A 21,141-nucleotide genomic window follows, 5' to 3' on the forward strand; every position below is an offset into this window, starting at 1 on the left:
TTAGCCACAACCAAGCATTCTCCACCGTAGCCTTTTACAGATTACATAGGACATCAAGGCACAATGGACAAGTTAAACTGACAGTCCCTGGACACAGAGAAGTTTGGGAGGGTTATGCATTTTAATATTATGCTTAATTACCTGAAAGAGCCAAAAATATGCTACAAAGGGGTTACTATTAATTATAACATAGTTTAATATTTTGTTGCCTTTATGGTATTGAATCTTCAATAAATAAACAGAAAATTCTCGAAGTAGAACATTTTATTGAGCCTGAACAGTTTGGGCACACTTTATTTATTTATTCAGAAATTCACATACTTTTTCTATAAGATTGCCAGATTTAGCACATAAAAATACAGGGCATCCAATTTGAATTACAAATAAGTAATATATAATTTTGTTAGTATTAGTATGTTCCAGTGCAATATTTGGGACTAAAATTTTGAAAATATTACTAAAAAATGGAAAAGAGTAGTGTGTAGCAATGGAGAAAAATGAAAGAGGAGAGTGTGAGACTTTACTTCTATAGGATCTTCAGGGAAGACCCCTTTCAAAAGGTGATTATAAAGCATCAACCAAAAGGTTGAGGAGTTTTCAAGAGGAGAAGGCATGTGCAAAGGCCCTGAGGCAGCAAAGGACCCAGCACTCAATTTGTTCGAGAAACGGAAGAAAGGCTAGTCAGACTGATATGAGCTAGGATAGAAGAGGATGGAGTAGATAACATAGGCTAACACTAGATACTTCAGTCTTGAAGGCCTAGGGAAGTAAGCATGTTATTATTCCATGGGCATCAGGCATTCAAAAACACCACTTTTGTTCTTGAGTACAGAATGGATGTCACAGGTGTATGACCAACTGAGGATCCCTTACAAATTATGGGTGTACAGGTTTAAAAACATAACAACTAACCAACTAACTAACAAACCAACTAACTAACTAAATAAATAAAAACTTTATTTTCCAAATTACCATAGCCCTTCCTGGAAGCATCTGCTTGACAACAGGAATGGTATAGACAGACTATTCTATATCTGCCATTCTTAAACATTGATGTTCATTAAAATCGCACAGGGAGCTTTCTAAAAAACCCAGTACCCAGGCCACACCCTGATCTGATTAATTCAGTATCTCTAAGGCTGAGGCCCAGGCATCAGTGTTTTGTTTTGTTTTTAAGTTCCTCTGGTGTCTCCAATCACTCAGGGAGCTTATTAAAACACCAACTCTGGGGCGCCTGGGTGGCTCAGTTGGTTAAGCATCCAATTTCTTGGTTTCGGCTCAGGACATGATCTCACAGTTCTTGAGGTCTAGCCCTACATCAGGCTCCATGCTGACAGCATGGAGCCTGCTTGGGATTCTTACTCTCCCTGTCTCTCTGCCCCTCCCCTGCGTGCGTGCTCTCTTTCTATCTCTCTCTCTGTCTCAAAGAACAAACAAACAAACAAACAAATACCAACTCTGATTCAGGTCTAGGATGGGGTCTGAAGTTTTGCATTTCTTCTTTTTTTAAAAAAGAATTGAGATATAATTGGGGTGCCTGCGTGGCTCAGTTGGTTGAGCGTCTGACTTCGGCTCAGGTCATGATCTCACAGTCCCTGAGTTCGAGCCCCGCATCTGGCTCTGTGCTAACATCTCAGAGCCTGGAGTCTGCCTCGGATTCTGTGTCTCCCTCTCACTCTGCCCCTCACCTGCTCATGATCTGTCTCTCTCTGTCTCAAAAATAAATAAACACTTTAAAAAAAAACTTTTTTTAATTGAGATATAATTGATGTAGAACATTACATTAGTTTCAGTTGTATATTTCAATATTTGTATACATTGCAAAATGATCACTAAAATAAATTTAGTTAACATCCATCACCATACATAATTTCAAAATTTTTTTCTTGTGATGAGAACTTTCAAGATTTACTGTGTTAGCAGCTTCCAAATATGCAATATAGTATTATTAACCATAGTTGCCATGCTGTGCATTACTTCCCCATGAAATATTTATTTTATAACTGGAAGTTTGTATTTTTTGACTCCCCTTACCCATTTCATTTCCCCACCATCCCTTCTTTTCTCTTGCAACTACCAATGTGTTCTCTGAATCTATGAACTTGGCATTTTTGCTTGTTTTGTTTTATTTTGATTTGATCAAATCATATGGTATTTGTCTTTCTTTGCTTAACTTATTTCACTTAGCATAATGCTCTCAAGGTCCATCCACATTGCTGCAAATGGCAAGATTTCTTTTTTATGGCCAAGTAATATTCCATCATATATATATATATATATATATATATATATATATATATATATATCCATCCTCACCAACACTTGTTAGTTCTTGTCTTTTTGATGATAGCCATTCTAAAAGGTGTGAGGTGATACATCCAAATAATTAATATCTAATAGTTACATTGGATATATGTAATAGATATATCCAATAGATATATCCGATAGTTAATATCTAAAATATATGAAGAATTCATACAAGAGTACACAATATGTAAAGAATTTAATAGCAAAACAAACAAAAAATAAACATAAACACTTTTTCAAAAATGGGCAGAGGACTTGAATAGACATTTTTCCAGAGAAGATAGGCAGATGACCAATAGGCACAGGAAAGGATACACAACACCACTAATCATCAGAAAAATGCAAATCAAAACCACAATGAGATATCACCTCACACCTTTCAGAATGGCTATCATCAAACAGATAAGAACTGACAAGTGTTGGCAAGGATGTGGAGCAAAGAGAATCCTCCTGCACTGTTGGTGGAAACGTAAATTGCTTCAGCCACTATGGAAAACCAAATGGAGGGTCCTCAAAAAATTAAAGTGAGATTTTGCATTTCTCCAGATGCTTCCAGATGCTGCTGCTGCTACTGGTCCACCCACCACCCTTCTAGCAGCAAGGGCTGCTGATACCTCTTTAGCAGCCCTTGTATCTACACCTGCTTTCTCTTTTTTGGTCCCCTTCCTCGTGTTCCTACTAGTCATCTTTCAATGTTTTATTACCTGCCGGTTGGTCTGCAAAGCACATAAGCTGCTACTGAAGCCAACACAGCTGCCCATTTTAAAAGAGCTTTCTAAAGCTTTGGGACTTGCATTTGCCAACAAAGGTCTACAATCCCTCTCAAAACGCAGGGTAATCTTATTAAGGGACCATGTGAAGTATCCTCAGCAACAAATACTCAGTGTAGCCTCTTTGTTCTCGAAGTCTCCATTCTCCAGTGCCTCTCTGTGCATTTGTTTGTCTCAGAACAGTCATGCACGGTGGGTCCATTCGTCTTCCCTTATCACTCTGTCACTGCTGCCGAGCACTCGTTCAGCTGTGTGCTGAACTCGTGCAGCTTCTTGGCTGACAAGATAATTACATTCCAGGGCAGACTGGAAGAAAGACAGGTAGTGCTCAAAAGTTCCGAAGCGACTACCTAGTCATTGCTGGTGCAGACTTCAAGATCAAGCACCTGATCTAATTAGCACACTCCCTTTGCTGCCTGCCTGCCTGTGGAATGCTGACAATTGAAAGCCTGAAGGCAAAGCAGATATCATGCAACCCAGAGACAGACATTCAGGCTACCTTGTGCCAGAAACAATTACATATTCTTTTTGGAATCTTGGGTGTCCTAGTAACACAGTCAAGCCTGGGGGTAAACTTTTGCATAATACTGGGAGCCCTGCATTTACCGATAATGAACATGAGAACCAGCAGTATAAAACCCCACAAGAATGAAAGACCTCACGGGAAGAAAGCCTTCTGATTGCCTTCAGAAGAAGGACTTATTTCAGCAAACCCTTACCGGCCCCCACTCCCCCCAACTTGGAAGAAGCACAGTGCTCAACAAAAGCAAGGCATCATCAGCAAAGAGCTGTTTTCTTTTGACCAGATAAACAGCACAATACAGTCCCCCAGGACAAAAAAAAAATTTTTTTTTTTGCTTCTATGCTTTTGCTACTTGCTACATTTTTTCAAGATGTAGCCTTTCCATTTGAAAGTGATTACAGCCACAACTTTTTCTTCATTTCTTTTTGCTTCCACTAGAGAGCAAGGTGGTCCCTTCCTCGTCCATTCCTGTCAGTCTCCCAAGGCTGTCCCAGAGTCCCCACAGCAGATGTTCTAGGAGCCTTGGGTTTCTGAGGATGCAGGTGTCAAAAGGCAGGAGGTGCACGGGGAAGTCGGGGGCATGTGAGGACCTCTCCGTCCCATTGTGTGGCTCCCAGAATTGGTGAATGCGGCTCATGAAGACCTGGTCCTGAGACCGGTGCCTGGGGATGGAGGGAGATTCAGAAGAGACAGACCATGCTGTGAGTGCTGGGGAGTTTGCCAGTCTACACCTCCCCTGGGTCCGTCCCCAGGTTGAAAGAATCTGGGTAAGAACTGATTCCTCCTTGTGGCCAAATCCCTGAATGATCTGAGACCTTTCAAGAATTATCTGTACTTTCTCCAATTTAAGTGACACCTTGATGACCAGAAGCACCCTCTTGACAGTAAGAATGAATGCCTCTCTGTGCATTTGTTTGTCTCAGAGCAGTCATACATTGCGGGTTCATCTCTGTTGGTGGTTACACCCAGGAGTGGAATGGCTGGGTCATTGGATGAGCTCATGTTCAGCATTAGCAGCTACTGCCAGTTCTGCCAAGTAGTTGTACCAGTGTAGACTCCCCCGGCAAGTAGTTGAGAGAGCATCATCAGGTTTTTAAATCGTAGCCCTCCTAGTAGACGCACGCTGGCATCTCTTTTGGTTTCAATTTCTATTTCTCTAATGATTAATGATGGTGAACAATTTGCCGTACTCTTCTGTCACTTGCATGCCACATCCAGGCATGCAAAATCATCCTTTTTCTAACATTAAATTTTTTTTTCCAAACGTCTTTTCCTTGTGGATGTGTAGGAGTTGTTTGGATATTCTGGTGCCAGATCAGATGCATGTATTACATGTATTTTCTCCCACTCAGTGACTCCCTTTTACTCTCATAAAGGCATCTTTTCACAGTGGAAATTCCTAAGTTTAAGCCCTATTTATCAATCTTTTCCTTTTTATAGATAGCGCTTTTGTGTCCTACTTAAGACATTTTTGTTACCCTTAAGTCAATGAAGATATCTCCCCTGACTTCTACAGTAATAAAAGTCAGAATAGTAGTTAGGCTTCTAAGGGAGGGGAATGACTGAGAAGCAGTGCAAGGGAGGATTCAGGGGGCTGATTACTCTCTACCTCTTGATCTTGGGGTGGTTACACCTGCTTGTTTACATTTAAAATACCCATTGAATTGTATAGTTATTACTCGTATGCTGTGCATGTGTGTTATACTGCCGTTAAATTTTCTGAGAGAGAAAATGGATGAATAGAAGCTACTAATTGAAGATATACTAGGTAATGACTATGTATATACAGTGAGATATTAGAGAAAATATTTGTGGACACATTCTATAACATCATAGGTTCTCAATCTATATAAGCCAAACTTTTACTAAATGTATTTTAGCAAACAAAAAACATTCAGTAAGTATCATTTAAGGCCATAAATACTGATGTTGATTAATAATATAATATTGAAAATGATCAGTGCTGAGCATAAAGTCCCTCCATATCAGTGAGGCTTCACAGAAAGAGTTAAGTAAGCATAGAGCCTAAAGAGAGAAGAATTTGGTCTTACAGATTTTTTATTAAAATGCTGCTAGCAGATATATGGCAAGTCTAGCTTCCCACCTCTGATGAGGGGCATGAGTAGTGTGGTCTATATAAAATGGTGGCTTATGAGTCTCAGGTGGTGAAGAATCTTTGAGACCACAGCAGGAATGTCACAGCAGTAGGACAGAAGGGTCCAGGAGAGTAATCATCCAAGGCAGAAACCCAATCAAGATGTCCAGCTAGGATACAGTTAATACAAAACCATTTCCCAGAACCTAAACCTGGAGATGAGTGAACCCAGCAGGAAGTTCAGTCAACGCAAGAATGAAGATCACATCAGTAATGTCCCTTCTAGCACCAAAGGCAGCCAAGTATCTGCCAAGGTCCTTAGTCTGAGTGTCTTTGAAGAAAGAGCCAACCAGTAGTCTGACCATGGATAGCTGGGGTGGCAGGTGTGTAGGGGTATGGATGTGACAGCTGGTTCTAGCAGCCAGATACCGAGAAGCACTGACCTTGGAGACACTCCCCGAGAGGAGCCCAGTGTACATGTGTGAATTTAAGAATTTTCCTCTGTATCTTTTGTTGCCTGCCCACTAAATCACCCCCTGTCCACTTCTTAGCCTCCATCCTTGACAAGCCGGAGATTTCTAAGGAGCAAAAACAGACCGTGGGACAAATAAGAAATCACTGTGGGGGCACAGTGAGCAAATAAATAGGGTTTGATGAAGGAAGTTAAGAAAACTAAGGCAATCAGAAAAAGCCAACTTTGCAAACATGAATGAGAAAAGCAACCTCAGGAACTCCTGGGTGGCATGGTGGTGGGAGAGGGAGAAAGTCCATAATTAGGATAACCCATGGGCAGATAACAGGGAATTGAAGCCCAAGAAATTCAAGCCCAAGAAGGTGGCATTTCTAATTAGCTCATGAAACATCGTGTTTTTAGAGTTCACCATTTCTTATATCCAAGAGTTATCCTTTACAGTCACAGCGCTATAATTTATCACATCCAGGCATGCAAAATCATCCTTTTTCTAACATTAAACATGTTTAATAAGAACAATTTATAATAGCACTTTAGGGCTTTAATGAAAGAAAGACGTTTGACACACGATATTTACAGTAATCATAATACTACAAGATTTGAAGTATAATTTTTTACAGTGTTAGATCAGGAAGCCAAATTGTCCATGTTTTTAGTTAATTATTTGCAATGCTTTTGGGAGGAATCAGCATCCAGAAATTAATTACTAGTTTTCCTCTACACAATTGTCAGTGTTATCACAGGGTGCTGCCTCTAGCTGCCAACTCCTTTATACCCTCGCTCTGGTAGCAATCAGCAAATGCAATTAATGTTAAACCACTTGTCCTAATAGCCAAACGCCAAACGTCATACCACATGCAGGATCATAATTATGCTCTGGGAAGTAGATGGGTTTGGCTGTGTTAACCAAGAATTAACCCAAAATCTAGAGGCCACTTGAACTAGTGCTTGTGGACAGTACCCTTTATACCTTGGCCTTGGAGAAACCAGCACATTTTTCAAGGCTAGCAGTTGTATGCAAAGCTAAGAGCCTTGAAATTCTTTTTTGAAAAGATCTAAACCTTTCTTTGTCAAGCTTTAAAGTTTTCCTTTGCCTTCTCTTTTGGGACCAGTCAAATTTACACACATTCCAGCTCCACTTGAGTGAAATTCAAGTTCCTATTTAGGTATTCGCTGTTAACCACAGGTCTCATGCTTCACAGCCCTTTTGACATGTGTTTATTTGAAAAGGTAAGTCAATGAACCGGTGCCTTTCTCATATTTGACAAGTTCTACCTGACTCAGGGAAACAGAGTGGGGCCCACCTTCAATAGGCAGTGATGTGGGGCACTGGGTAATAGGAGGAATGTTCCTCCCTGGTCTACTGTCCATGACCCCTTCGATAATAAAACCCAGGGTCAAGGCAGAATCACAACTGCCACTTTTAAGAATTCAGATTTCCATCAACTTCAAACTTAAACACAATCAAGAACATGGAAAGAAGTGGAATATTACAGAACCCACCAATTAAAAGCAGCATCCATTTTTCCATCCTGGAGGTGTAGAAAACCTGAACTTAACCCAGGTACCCACCTCTAGCAAGTACCTCCTAGAACATGTTTGTGTTCTAAAGTCACCCCTGCTTCATTTGTTCCTCCCCTTGTCTCGCCTCGATCTGATCCATTGATATAGTATCACGATTATAATCAATAATCATTACTAATTTTCACTTATTTTTGTACATGTTTTAAGCTACTTAAATCTTCTTTGGAATAAGACAGAATAGCATTATGTTTGAACGAGAGGAGGTGCCCTAAATCCTTCAGTCAAAACTTACTTTCTATTTCTACATACACTTTTAATAAATTCAGTCATCTGATTTCACAACACACAGCAACTCAGAAGACCACAGCTGACAAGAAGAGTGATTGTCTCTTCCTGACGTAGCACAGCATATTAAGCCTGCTTAATAGATGTTGTTGAATGCAACAGTAAATGAATAAATGAGAAAATTGGTAGGTGAGTGATACCTTACAGCTTAACAAGGAGAAGATAGAAGCTATTTAAAAACAAATAAAAGAAGCAAAAAGCATAGCAGTTGGGGTCCACTTGGTATGAGTGTGATCTATCCGTGGATTTTAGAAGTCTTTGATTATAGACCTATAACTCATATTGATAAGTATGGCTGTTTCTTCAAGAAAAAAGTCCAGGTGTGCTTGGGAATCTTTATTAGGAAGACAGATAGGTGCACCATACACTTCAGAAAACTTTTCATTTGAAAATAAGTATTAAAACATAAAACTTAAGGGAGGGGTAATTTTCAGCAGTCTGGAAAATTCCCTTCCTTGCAATGCCTCATTTCCCTGGTCATGATTGATATTTAGAGTGTGAATAAACTAATGTTGTGAGTTCTCCTCAGGTGGGAATGACATCTCAGAGAAGGATGTAAGTGCAGAATGCAGCTGGTCTAGAGATAGGTTCTGACTGAGTCAGTCATGATGAGTGGGGACTCAGTTCCAGTCAACCCCAGCACCATGGTGACATCCCTAAAAGAGTGCTCGTTACTGCTAGGAAAGGGGGTTAACAGCAAGCATCCACATAACTCACTCCTTTTCTCCACCAAACAATTGACAATTAAGACCCTTGGGCTGAATGACTTGGAGAGCACCTGATGGCAGAGAAAGTTTCCATAACATTACAAAAAGAGAAGAAAACTCCTGGTAGTATGCTCGTAATATTTTGGACAAAGGATGTTCCACAAATGGAAGATGGTATATAAGTGCTATTATTATTTCAGACTTGACTCCAGTTGTGGCATAAATCACAGCTCTAGACGAAGGCAACCACAGACACTTGATATCCCCAATGGCAGTCTAGTTCCCACTTGCATGCAGGAAGCAGCATCAGGCAGGACTACAGTTTCAGGAGAAACACTCATTTATCACCAGGATCCTGTTTCCCCTGGCCAGTGAAATAGAAGTGATCTCAACCAGCAGGTTGAAACCCACAGGTAGTGTTTCTTGATCACAGTGAACAGATTGACTTATTCTTTTTTGTTTACAGAATTACGCAAAACTCATTCCTGGAGCTACAGTAGGGCTACTTCAGAAGGACTCTGGAAACATTCTCCAGCTGATCATCTCAGCTTACGAAGTATGATATTTTACAGTTGGCTCTTTTTACTTTCCTTTTTTTTTATTTTTTTCATTCAGTTTTGGTATTCAAAAACTCAGATGTGTTTTAGGCAGTTAAGTGCATTCTGATTTGTTAGTAGAAAGAGTACTTATCCAAAGAAAATCTCTCTGCCTTAACGTGCAGCCAAAATATAAATTTTGTTCACATTATTTGCAGATATCCTTCCTGAAAAGTGAGGCAGAAGGTAGAGAAATCATAACCTGATCATAAAGTTAAGATTATTTTTATAATAATAACCAATAGCAGCACTGTCACTTGCAAAATTTTAATTCTATTGAAAAGACTCCACAAGTCCTATAATTAAGCTCCCCTTTTCTCTACCTGAAAAAAAAAAATTAGTTTAAAATGGGTAACTGAACTATGTGAAGAACTAACTCCACAGGCTTAATGAGACCACCTCATTACTCAAGGAAAAGAAAAAAGACAAAAGCGTATCAGGAACACCACTTTGTGGATTCTCTACTTTTGAGAACCAAGGAATTTTTCATTTTTATGGATATATATGTAGAAAGATATAGACAGATCTCTCTCTCTCTCTCTACATATATATGTACACATATGTGTATGTATATATGTATATATGTATATGTGTACATATATACAAAAATATATATATTTTTTTGCCTGGACTTTGGAAAATAGTACATCAGGTAAGCTTCCTCCCTTAAAATAAAATACATAGCTATGGAGTTTCTATGTTCTCTTGCTTTGTCCCCATTTCATAATTCAATTAATCATTGGTAGATGGCCAGTTACCAAATCTTCTTTATTTTGGTTCCTAAGTATCATTCCCCTTTTTTGCCTCCACTTACATAGAAAGAACATACACACACACGTGCACACACACACACACACACACACACACACACACACACACAGATGGAAATGAAGATTTAAATTAGGACAGAAATGATGGGGCACCTGGGTGGCTCAATCAGTTGAGCATCTGACTCTTGATTTTGGCTCAGGTCATGATCCCAGGGTCGTGGGATTGAACCCTTTGTCAGCTCAACAGATGTGTCCATCAAAATTACAAGATGAGGTATTTTTTGTTTTTTGCTTTTTTAACTTATATCCTCAGAAACTTCAGTTTTCTTGGCTCACATCAAAATTTAACTACCACATTAGCTCAGGCTTGAAATTCTTCCAGATAGGAAAGCTTGTCAACAAAATACTATGAAAACCTTCCTCTCTCTTATGCAGTAATTAAAGTTTTAATGTGTAGAATCTGATAAAATCACATAGCACTCCTCCATGCATTAGAACACACTCCATTTTCTCAAAAGTGTTGGCCACTAACATCTTCAAAGGAATTATGCAAATGAGAAAATTATAAACGTCAAAAACATTTCTCCCTCTTGTTTGACCAGCCCCTTCCGTGCTGCCAGGGGTTCTGTCTCACTTTGTGGTCCCAAATTGCTCACATAACTTACAGGGTAGTTGAATCAAGGCATCAAACATTTGAAGTGAATCTCATTTTACTGTTTCAAAAATATAAACAAGTGTTTATAATTCTTACACTATATAATCTTGCTCCAGAGTTGTTACTGTAACTTCATGATTCACTGAATCAAGTATGTAATAGATTTTGGCACTAGTTCAAATTATTTTTCTATTCTGTTATTTTAAAATGTATTTGACAAAGACATTAAAATATGAGAATCCATTGACTGGATGTCTTTCTAGTCTATAAAAGGAGAGAAAGGAAAGAGAATAAATTGAGAGAAAAGATAAAGCACTTCTGACTAACTTCCAGTGGGGTAGAGCTACACAATTTGTGTTTATAACTAGTGACTACAAACTGCAGCTCAGTATTTTACAGTGCCATATTGACATGAAAACCCTTAAACACCAGATGTGTATTCATCTGACCATCATTCACTAATTTTCTGCCTTCTTTAACCACCTAATAGAAGCTACTGAAATATCAGTGCTCCCAAGGGTAAGTTCTTCTACTAGCATTTAATTTTTTTTTAATGTCTATTTATTTTTGAGAGAGAGAGAGAGAGAGTGTAAATGGGGGAGGGGCAGAGAGAGAAGGAGACACTGAATCCAAAGCAGGCTCCAGGCTCTGAGCTGTCAGCACAGAGCCCGACATGGGACTCGAACTCATGAGCTGTGAGATCATAACCTGAGCCGAAGCTGGATGTTCAACCGACTGAGCCACCCAGGCACCCCTAGCATTTAGGCTCCAGAAGGAAAATGACTTGGTTTGGTTTGTTTTGCCTGGTTCATAACAGATGCTCAGTAAATGAATGATAGGATGAAAATATACAAATAAATATTTATATCCTTTCTTTGGGAAATTCACATTAAAATATTCCTGGTGAATTCTGCAATGTGATATTCCAGTTATATCAATGCTAAGATCTCCCTTATTTTGGTCAGATCATGTCACCCACTGCTCCTAATTTCAAATCTACAGAACAGACTTGCAGGTCATATCCCTCACCTCTTTTGCTCCTGACTCACTGTGCCACTGTCTCTAACATTACTCTTGCCTTAACTCTTGATGATTTCAGTCTAAGTATACATCTATTCCTTCCCGTACCCTGCCCTTTGTTTCTTGAACTCTGCTTCTAAAATGATCTAGTCCCCCTCTCTTGTCATACATTAAAGCTTGTCATTGCCAATAGACTCTCTATAATCTCAGCTTCATGTAACTCATTCCCTGCTCACCACTTCCAACCTTTTCAGCTCACCCCGGCGAGTTCCCTTTGTATTTCTTCCAACCCATCAGGATCTCCAACTAATTAACCTTGCCTTCTCTCTCTCTCTCTCTCTCTCTCTCTCTTTACTTCAAGTGACTCTATCCTCTCTTTGTAGTTCCTCATCTCCTTGATGTCCTCTTTTGCCTGGGCCCCAAGCTTAAATTCCACCATCACGATCACTCTGTAGACATACCCTCAGCTCCCCTACCCCTTACGGCTCCACTGAGGTCGCTTAGCCAATCATGGTCCTGGTTAAACCCAACTGTCCATTCACCCTGCACAACTGAACAGGAAAGGGAAAAACATACAATCATGCTAACTGGTCTCACTTTAAATTCATGATCATGTACTTGAAGTGGTTCCTCAATGCCACCCAGCAACCACACCGTACTTCTCTAGGAGACATCCAAGTGGAGACGTCCACGAGTCAGTTGATACATTAGCTGGCAATTCAGGAGGGTAACCTGGACTCTCCTAAACCTACTTCACCAACAGTTTTCTCCTTCTCAATGTTTTTTATTTATTTTTGGGACAGAGAGAGACAGAGCATGAAAGGGGGAGGGGCAGAGAGAGAGGGAGACACAGAATCGGAAACAGGCTCCAGGCTCTGAGCCATCAGCCCAGAGCCTGACGCGGGGCTCGAACTCACGGACCGCGAGATCGTGACCTGGCTGAAGTCGGAGGCTTAACCGACTGCGCCACCCAGGCGCCCCAACAGTTTTCTCCTTCTCAATTGATGGTAATTCCATCCTTCATGTTGCGAGGGCTAAAAAGCTTGAAATGATCCTTGACTCCCCTCTTTCTCTTACCCTGCACTTTTACTCCATCAGAAAACCTTGCTGGCTCTATCTTCAAAATTATTTAGAATTTGACCCAGACACTACCTTCACTGCCCTGTTGGACCCACCATCTTCACTTACATGAATGACTGCAAAAGCCTCCTAAATGCTATTTCTCATTTCTACCTTTGGTTTCCTACATTCTGTTTTCAAGAAAACAAAACAAAACACAACACAACCTGAATTTTCCTTTAAAAATATTAAGTCGGGCCATATCACTCTTCTATAGATAACCCTAATTATGTTCTCATTTTACATAGAGTAAATGCCAAATTCTTTAAAACTGCCTCCTAGGACCCTACCAGATCTGTTCTCCTCCACTCCTTTACCTCTGTGACTTCACCTCCTATTACACCAACTGTCTCTGCTCCAGTACAGCAACTCTAACCTCCTTGCTGTTCTATTTCCAGAGCAAGCAAGTCCTAAGACATGCTCCTGCTCAGGGCCTTTGCACCAACTGTACCCTGTTCCTGGAACACTCTTTTGACATATGCCTGCATGCTATTTAACTCTGCACTTCCTTGAAATGTCACCTTACTTCCTACTGTAACTACTTTTTTAAAGAATTGCAGACACTCTCTTAATCTTCATTATCCCACCCTAACTTTTTTTCATAGCATTTATCACCTTCTAGCATGCTGCATAGTTTTATGTATTATGCTGTTTCCTTTCTGGATGTAAACCACAAAAGGTCAGCTATTTTAGTGGTTTTTGCCTCCCAAGCACTTAGAACAGTATCTAGCACATATTGGATACTCAATAAATATTTTCTGGGTGAATAAAGTTATAATATAACTATTTGAAATGAAACAGATTAAAAGAGTACATTTTAATGCTAAATTGGCAGAATTTGAAATCTTAAGACATGATAGAAATAATCTTTAAGGGGTGCCTGGGTGGCTCAGTCGGTTGGGTGTCCAACTTTGACTCAGATCATCTCACGGTCTGTGAGTTCAAGCCCCGCATCAGGCTGTGTGCTGACAGCTCAGAGCCTGGAGCCTGCTTCGGATTCTGTGTCTCCCTCTCTCTCTGCCCCTCCCCCAACTCATGCTCTGTGTCTCTCTTCCTCTCTCAAAAATAAACATTTAAAAAAAATTTTTTTTAAAAGAAAAGACATAATCTTTAAGACTGAGAAATGACACTTCAATCTCTGATGAAGACCATATTCTGAAAAGTCAGCCTTATGTCCATCTACTGAAGGTGTGTTGGTATGGGGCAAATATAAAAAAAGGGAAGAAGAAGAAGAATGACTGAGAATTTATAGCCAGTGACTTAGAATTTGGAGGAAGGCGGGTCATATTACTGTGCAGTTGGCAAAATTATACTTAAGGAAAATTTGAGGCTGAATATGCTTTTAAAATTCCAGGAGTATAGGGACTCAAGTCTTCTTAGATGAACTGAAGTATTACTTAATTCATAATGTTTTACAACTTATTTTTATTTTTTTTTATTTTTAAAAGTTCTGTTTTGTTCTCTAGAGACTTTTTATTTTGCAAAAGAAAGAAGAATAAAGTCTACATAATAACACTAGCTTTCCTCATAACAAATAGCTCTTTCTTCTCCTTCCCTGACATTCTTCCTCCTGTAAAACCTTGCCTTTATCTCCCTTCTGCCATAACCCATATACTTCCTATCTAGTCTTTCTTTCTTCCATCTACGTCATCATATATACCAACCACTCCCGGTTCCTGATCCTCATGCCTCAGGCCGGGGTGAACGCGACAACGTCCCAGCTTTCTTGACTCCTGTCTTCCTACCACGTCTGTAAGTCTGTAAGTCTGATAGACCATGAGTCTGTCCTGCACACGCCTTCCAGAGAACTTCCCTGCAGCTGTATTTTCAGTAGAATGGGCCCCTGCTTCAAAGCTATAGGGAATGTTTCCCATGGGTCTTAACTCATCTCTCCAAACCTCAAGGCTATTTGTTGTCTGGTGTCTCCCAGGAGTTGGGGCTTCGTCTGAGACCCACTTGTCTGTGTTCCACACCACTCTTGGCCCTGAACTTTCTGGGCCTTTTCTGGTCCCCTCACCTGAAATACCACTGTCATCCTCTCCACACATCTACATCCAACATAGCCATTAAGGACTTCTATACTTCCAGCCTTCAGTGACCACTCTGTTTTCTGAACTGTCCCAAACCCACATCTGTGTTATGCAATTTTTTTTAACTTAGTGATACATCAGTTGACTTGGACATTAACTGCTTTACTTGTTCCATCTGGTTTTTTTCAGCAAAATGATAATCATCTTGAGGGCACAAATCCCATTTTACACTCATCCCCCAGACCTGACTCCACACTGATAATGTACGATAGGTACTTGATAAATTCCAATATTGATTTTAAGGAACAGTTTCTCCCACATTTTAACATCTCTAAAATCGGGATGTGTTTTATGATTAATGGCGTCTTACAAATGCTGTCAACTGCAAATGTATGAAATCGGCTGTAACTGTACATGTAGTTGTCACCTGAATTCATTACGTTCACCATTGGTAGGTAGTACAGGTGTTGAATGTGATTGCCATTTTAAAATACCTTCAAAAAGTTTGCACTATGATTTGATACGGAAATGAAAAGTTATTGTGTATGCAGAAATGTACCAAAACAGAGCAGCAGGGTATCAATTTGATATCAGTGAAGCAAACATTCATTGTGGAAGGAATGACTATAATTCTGTATTCCGTGCAAAGCAACAACCAGCTGCTTTCTGTGACCTAAGAAATGATGATACTTACAAGTAAAGGAAGCTACTATATTTTGTTACTGAGATGCAAGCAAAAAAATAAAAAAGGCTTTTATATGCCAGGCAGTACAACTGAGGGCTGGAGAATTTGCCAAATCCTTCAGAATGTGTACAATAATTTTCAAAGAAATGATAGACTGATACAATTGATTTAGATGTTGCACAGAGCGATCTTGAGATATTTTGTCATAATGTCATTGTCATAAAATAATGGTGTGTTTTATAATTGATGCCATCTTAGATTCAATAAAATATGACATGTATTTGTGTGTGTGCATGTATGCGTGCCTGTGTGTGTGTGTGTGCGTGAGTGCATGTGTATCTTGCTGGCTTTGTTGTTTGATTGATGGTATGGTGAATTTCTTCTAGACTCAATTTAATTTTATTCATTGGAGCTTAATGAACATGATTCATGGATTCTTTTGGTTGTATTTTGTGGTTGTGACTTTAACTCTTTGTGTCCTCACCAAAGGAACTCCGGTCTGAGGTGGAACTGGAAGTGTTAGGAGACACGGAAGGACTCAACCTGTCTTTCACAGCGATCTGTAACAACGGTGCCCTCTTCCCACACCAAAAGAAATGCTCTCACATGAAGGTGGGAGACACAGTAAGTAGAGGGTCAATAGGTTGTCTGAAAAAAAATATTCAGGTAAGTCAGAAGTTACCTTATTGCACCGAAGCTGAATTTTTTTCCTTTCAAGACTTTCAAAAGGAATTTTCAAAAATTTCGTAAGAAATGCTTTGGGAAGAGCCGACCCCCATGCAGCTCTGTTTCCTCCCATGCATTTTGGGAGGCTACAAGAAGATAATTAGAGCGTTCTTTTCCAGGCTTCATTCAACGTGACCGTGAGTATACCAAACTGCGAGAGAAGAGACAGGCACATTATCGTAAAGCCCGTGGGGCTGGGGGACACCCTAGAAATACTTGTCAGTCCGGAATGCAACTGCAATTGTCAGAAAGAAGTGGAAGTGAACAGCTCCAAATGCCACAACGGGAACGGGTCCTTCCAGTGTGGGGTGTGTGCCTGCAACCCTGGCCACATGGGTCCTCGCTGTGAGTGCGGGGAGGACACGCTGAGCACAGACTCCTGCAAGCAGGCCCCGGATCACCCCTCCTGCAGTGGAAGAGGCGACTGCTACTGTGGGCAGTGCATCTGCCACTTGTCTCCCTACGGAAACATTTATGGGCCCTACTGCCAGTGTGACAACTTCTCCTGCGTGAGACACAAAGGGCTGCTCTGCGGAGGTAGGCGGCGTCTAAGTCCACTTCACACTGTGGCTGTGCAAGTATCGAGGAGGGGCCTTGCATCCTTTGAACCTTCCACAGTTGCCTGGGCATAGTAGGTGCTCAATAAGTATTTGCTGGTCAAGTGAGTGGGTTAATCTCTAGACATAAGGTAACTGATCTTCTCTTGTAGTTTTTCTGGCTCTTACATTCTCTTGGGGTGAGATGCCTGCCAATTCAATTTACATCTCTATTGTTGTTTCCCTAAGAATAAGTAGGCAAAAGAAGGTTCTTTGGTTATTATCCAGACTTCACAAAATTACATGTAATCTGAACTCTATTATCTTCCAGACTTTCCTGGATCAGGTTTCCAGATATCTTACCCAACTCTTCTTAAAAAAAAAAGGGGAGGGGGGGCGCCTGGGTGGCTCGGTCGGTTAAGCATCCAACTTCAGCTCAGGTCATGATCTCACAGTCCGCGAGTTCGAGCCCCGCGTCGGGCTCTGTGCTGACAGCTCGGAGCCTGGAGTCTGCTTCAGATTCTGTGTCTCCCTCTCTCTCTGCCCCTCCCCTGCTCATGCTCTGTCTCTCTCTCTGTCAAAAATAAATAAACATTAAAAAAAATTAAAAAAAAAAAGAAAATTTTTAAATAGCAGAAAAGTGTATGTTTTAAAAATCCTTTGCACATGGAAAATTGCTACAGTTTAAAACCTAGTCTAAGAATAGTTTAAGAATAACTATTATAAAGTCATTCTGATATATATCCATATATTTAAGTATAATCTATCTGCATAAGAATTACAAATGTGTTCATATTCTTTAAAATGATATACATTTGTGTTACAACTGGAATATTAACTAACTGCTGAATTGAAGCTCCCAATGTCTCCCTTTTTCACAGTGTGTGAACAGGCACCTTTTCAAAACAGAAAGCCATTATCTGTAAAGAAAACTAAGCAAGTTATGTTTTCAAACCACAGTGTCGGGAACATATAAAAGAGACTGATTCTCGGGAAAAAAAGGCCTGAGAAGAGCAGCCTCAAAGAATTCCAGGCTCTTTGAAAAAACCGTGTGATGCCTTTAGAAGCATACCTCCATTTCATTTCTTTGCGGTGGCTCCTGCTACCAACAAGTTCCTCCGGAGGCCGCCTTCTTTCTTCTCCCCAGAGAGTGAAAAATTTAGGGTCTGTCCAGACTGAGACACTTTTCTCTCCCCTTTCATTCAGAGGTCTATTTCCCTATTTAATGGGTGTGTTTCCAAACCCATATCAGTTCTCTTCTCACAAGATTGCAGGCAGGAGACAGCCTGAAGCCTGTGGCTGTCACCATGTCTTGAACAGAATATGCTCCGCAGATTCCCAGATTGCATCTCTCATAAAACTCTTTGAATAAAATATGTTCTCAAAACATTTGAAATTACCTTTCAACAAAATTCTATGTGCAGCCTAATATGATATGGTAGCAATAGTACCCCTACCTATATTTCACCCTTTAAATCTTAAATCAAAGAATTCCAGAGCAGTCCTGAACTGTGCTTAGCAACACAGTTCTTACCGTTTCTTAATGGTCTTCTACTGCATTTGGTACCACGCATGCACACGGAATTGAACTCTTTAAAAAGAGTGGACTTGATCTGTGCCTCGTAGGTTGAGAGGTCTGACAGTAGGGCCTCTCTTTGTATCAGATACAGTGATTGCTAGAGAAGTTCTGTCTAGAAAATGCGATTATTTCTGCAGTTGGACTAAGAAAACTTCACCAATGCCAGGTTCCTTCATATTTGGGGATACTTTACAATTCTCAATCATTACTGTTTCTCAGAAGCTATTTTGCTTGTAGCAACATGGCAAAGGATGTTACTAGATCATTAGTAACTTTCTCTTTAAAAAGGTATAATAAAAGCAAGTACTATTATTCAAATTCAACAAATAGTTGTGGAGCACCTACGAGGTGCCTGGCATCGCATTTCACGCAGGGATGAAAACTGTGACTGGCTCTGTGGTTACTGTCGTTTGTAACAGAGGCCAGAGTGTGCTACCGATTCACTTCTCGTGCAGATCTCTCTGATTTTACAACTAATTCGCCCTGCAATGTGCCACTTCTCTGAAGGGCTATTACCACAAGGTTCTTCTTCGTATACTTCCTTTCATCCACCTATAAGTACTCCATTGATTTATTCCCTTGCCCAAATTCCATTAGTCCTTTGTATTTTGATTCTAAGAGAGGGGAAACTAACAGGCAGAAGGCATTACAAAAAGTACTTCCTGCCATTATGCACTTACAATTATCAGTCAATGGCATTCCAGAAAGATCTATCCCTCTCAAAAGAGCCTGACCATTTTTTTTTATCTTTGTTTATCATCTTGCCTCTGCATGAAGCCATTGTGTGGGTCTTGTTGTTGTTTTTGTGGTTGTGGTTATATGAGCAGGTACTTTAGATAATTGGTTGCTTGTGAATATCAACTAGCAACGATATGGTGGATGGTTCTGGAAAGCCCACAGAAAGGTTTCTAAATTCTGACAGAAGCTCTTGGAAGAGTTTTCTAAATTTCTGCTAAATAATTCTCTTTTTGTAGAGTTTATTTTGAGAGAGAGAGAGAGAGAGAGAGAGAGAGAGAGAGAAAGGGGGAGAGAGAGAGAGAATCCTAAGCAGGCTCCACACAGTCAGTGAGAAGCGCAACGTGGGACTTGAACTCATGAACCATGAGATCATGACCTGAGCCAAAATCAAGGGTCAGACGCTTAACCAACCAAGCCACCCAGGCGCCCCTCTGCCAAGTAATTCTTACATGCAGTGATACACTTGGGCATTCGCAAAGGAAATGCACATTTCATTTGACAATATTTATAAATCATATTAATTTTCTGGAATAAACTTCAATATAGAAATCTATCCCTATTATGAGAATAAGTTTCCCCTTTTGCTGAGGAAGGAACAAAAAGCAATTGTAATTTAGAGGATGATTTAGATGAGACATGTCTGCTGCAAGTTCCCATGTGTCTCCTCCTTCAAGCAGCTTTGCTCTGCCCTGGGTTTCTGCAGCTTTGCTCTCATTGATCTCCTACCTCTCAGTCGTCCTGGTAAGATCCTTTTTTCTGATCACACTTTAAATGCTGATGCTCTCTAGGGCTTTTTTCGCTCTATCTGCTTTCTCTACCTGATCCACAACAGCTTTAATTGCCATCTGTCTCTGATGGATCCAAACCTCAAAACTCTCTCTATAGATATAGACACATAGATACATATATCTGTCTATTAGAATGTCCCACAGGCCCCTCAAACTCAACAGAGCCAAAAATGAACTCATCATCTTCCCCACCCAAAGATGCTCTTCTTCCTCTGCTTCAGAACAATGTATTCATTCAACAATTAAGCACTACTCTGTGCCAGGCACCACGGATAAGGCAGCGAGCATGAGCTGGCAGCCTCCATTCCAGGTCAGTAAAAAGGTGCACCGTTCACTGAGCAGCCCAGTCTGGTTACCTGGGGAAGATTCCATCCCTCTCTCTCTTCCCCTCTCCCTCCACCCTGGCAGCAAGTGCACTATGCCCTGACTATTCCATCCCCTGAACTGTATCCCCTTTCCTCTCCATCCCCACTGGCACTCTTAGGGCCTCATGTCTTCTCGCCGCTACTGCTGCAACACCTTCCCGAGTGGTTTTCCTATCTCTCGTCTGACCCTCTCTACTGATGCCAGGATATTACCAGACACATATCTATTTGTTCAGTCTCTCCTCTACTTAAAATTCCATAATTGTCAGGATAACAGGTCTTACTTTAGCCCATAAAGCTTTTCATGTGATTTCTGTGATGTGATGTGATTTCTGACTTTCCATGGATCTTTCCAACCCCCGCCTCCTCCAACCTCGCCTCCTGCCACAGCTCCTGTGCACCATTGGCTCTGTCTATATGAAACTACTCTGGGTATCATGCAGGTCACACAAGGGGCACCTGGGTGGCTCAGTTGGTTAAGCGTCCCACTCTTGGTTTCAGCCCAGGTCATGATCTCACAGTTTCATGAGTTCAAGCCCTGAATCGGGCTCTGGGCTAGCAGCTCAGAGCCTGCTTAGGATTCTCTTTCTCCCTTTCTCTCTGCCCCTGCCCCAATTGCACTGTCTCTGTCTCTGTCAAATAAATAAATAAAACTTAAAAAAAAAAAAAAAGCCGGTCCCATGATTACACACTTCTGTCTTTTACCTATGCTTTTTTGTCTGCTTAAAATGCATATAAACATCTTCTACCTTTTATCTGTATCTTCCAAATTCAGCTCAAGCATCACCTCT

At 40.6% G+C, this 21,141-nt stretch overlaps 1 protein-coding gene across 3 annotated transcripts in view; it reads left to right on the forward strand.

The window, feature by feature from the left end:
• The window catches only part of ITGB6 (integrin subunit beta 6), a 132,653-nt gene that overhangs the window by 84,952 nt on the left and 26,560 nt on the right, over positions 1–21,141 (forward strand). For all 3 annotated transcript variants that reach the window (XM_060626839.2, XM_060626838.2, XM_060626844.2), the window contains 3 exons: positions 9,210–9,299; positions 16,108–16,242; positions 16,464–16,881. In XM_060626839.2, the coding sequence (XP_060482822.1) occupies positions 9,210–9,299; positions 16,108–16,242; positions 16,464–16,881 (643 nt within the window). The remainder of the gene's footprint in view (positions 1–9,209; positions 9,300–16,107; positions 16,243–16,463; positions 16,882–21,141) is intronic.

This window comes from Panthera onca, chromosome C1 (assembly GCF_046562875.1).
Source record: "Panthera onca isolate mPanOnc1 chromosome C1, mPanOnc1 haplotype 2, whole genome shotgun sequence".
NCBI lineage: Eukaryota > Metazoa > Chordata > Mammalia > Carnivora > Felidae > Panthera > Panthera onca.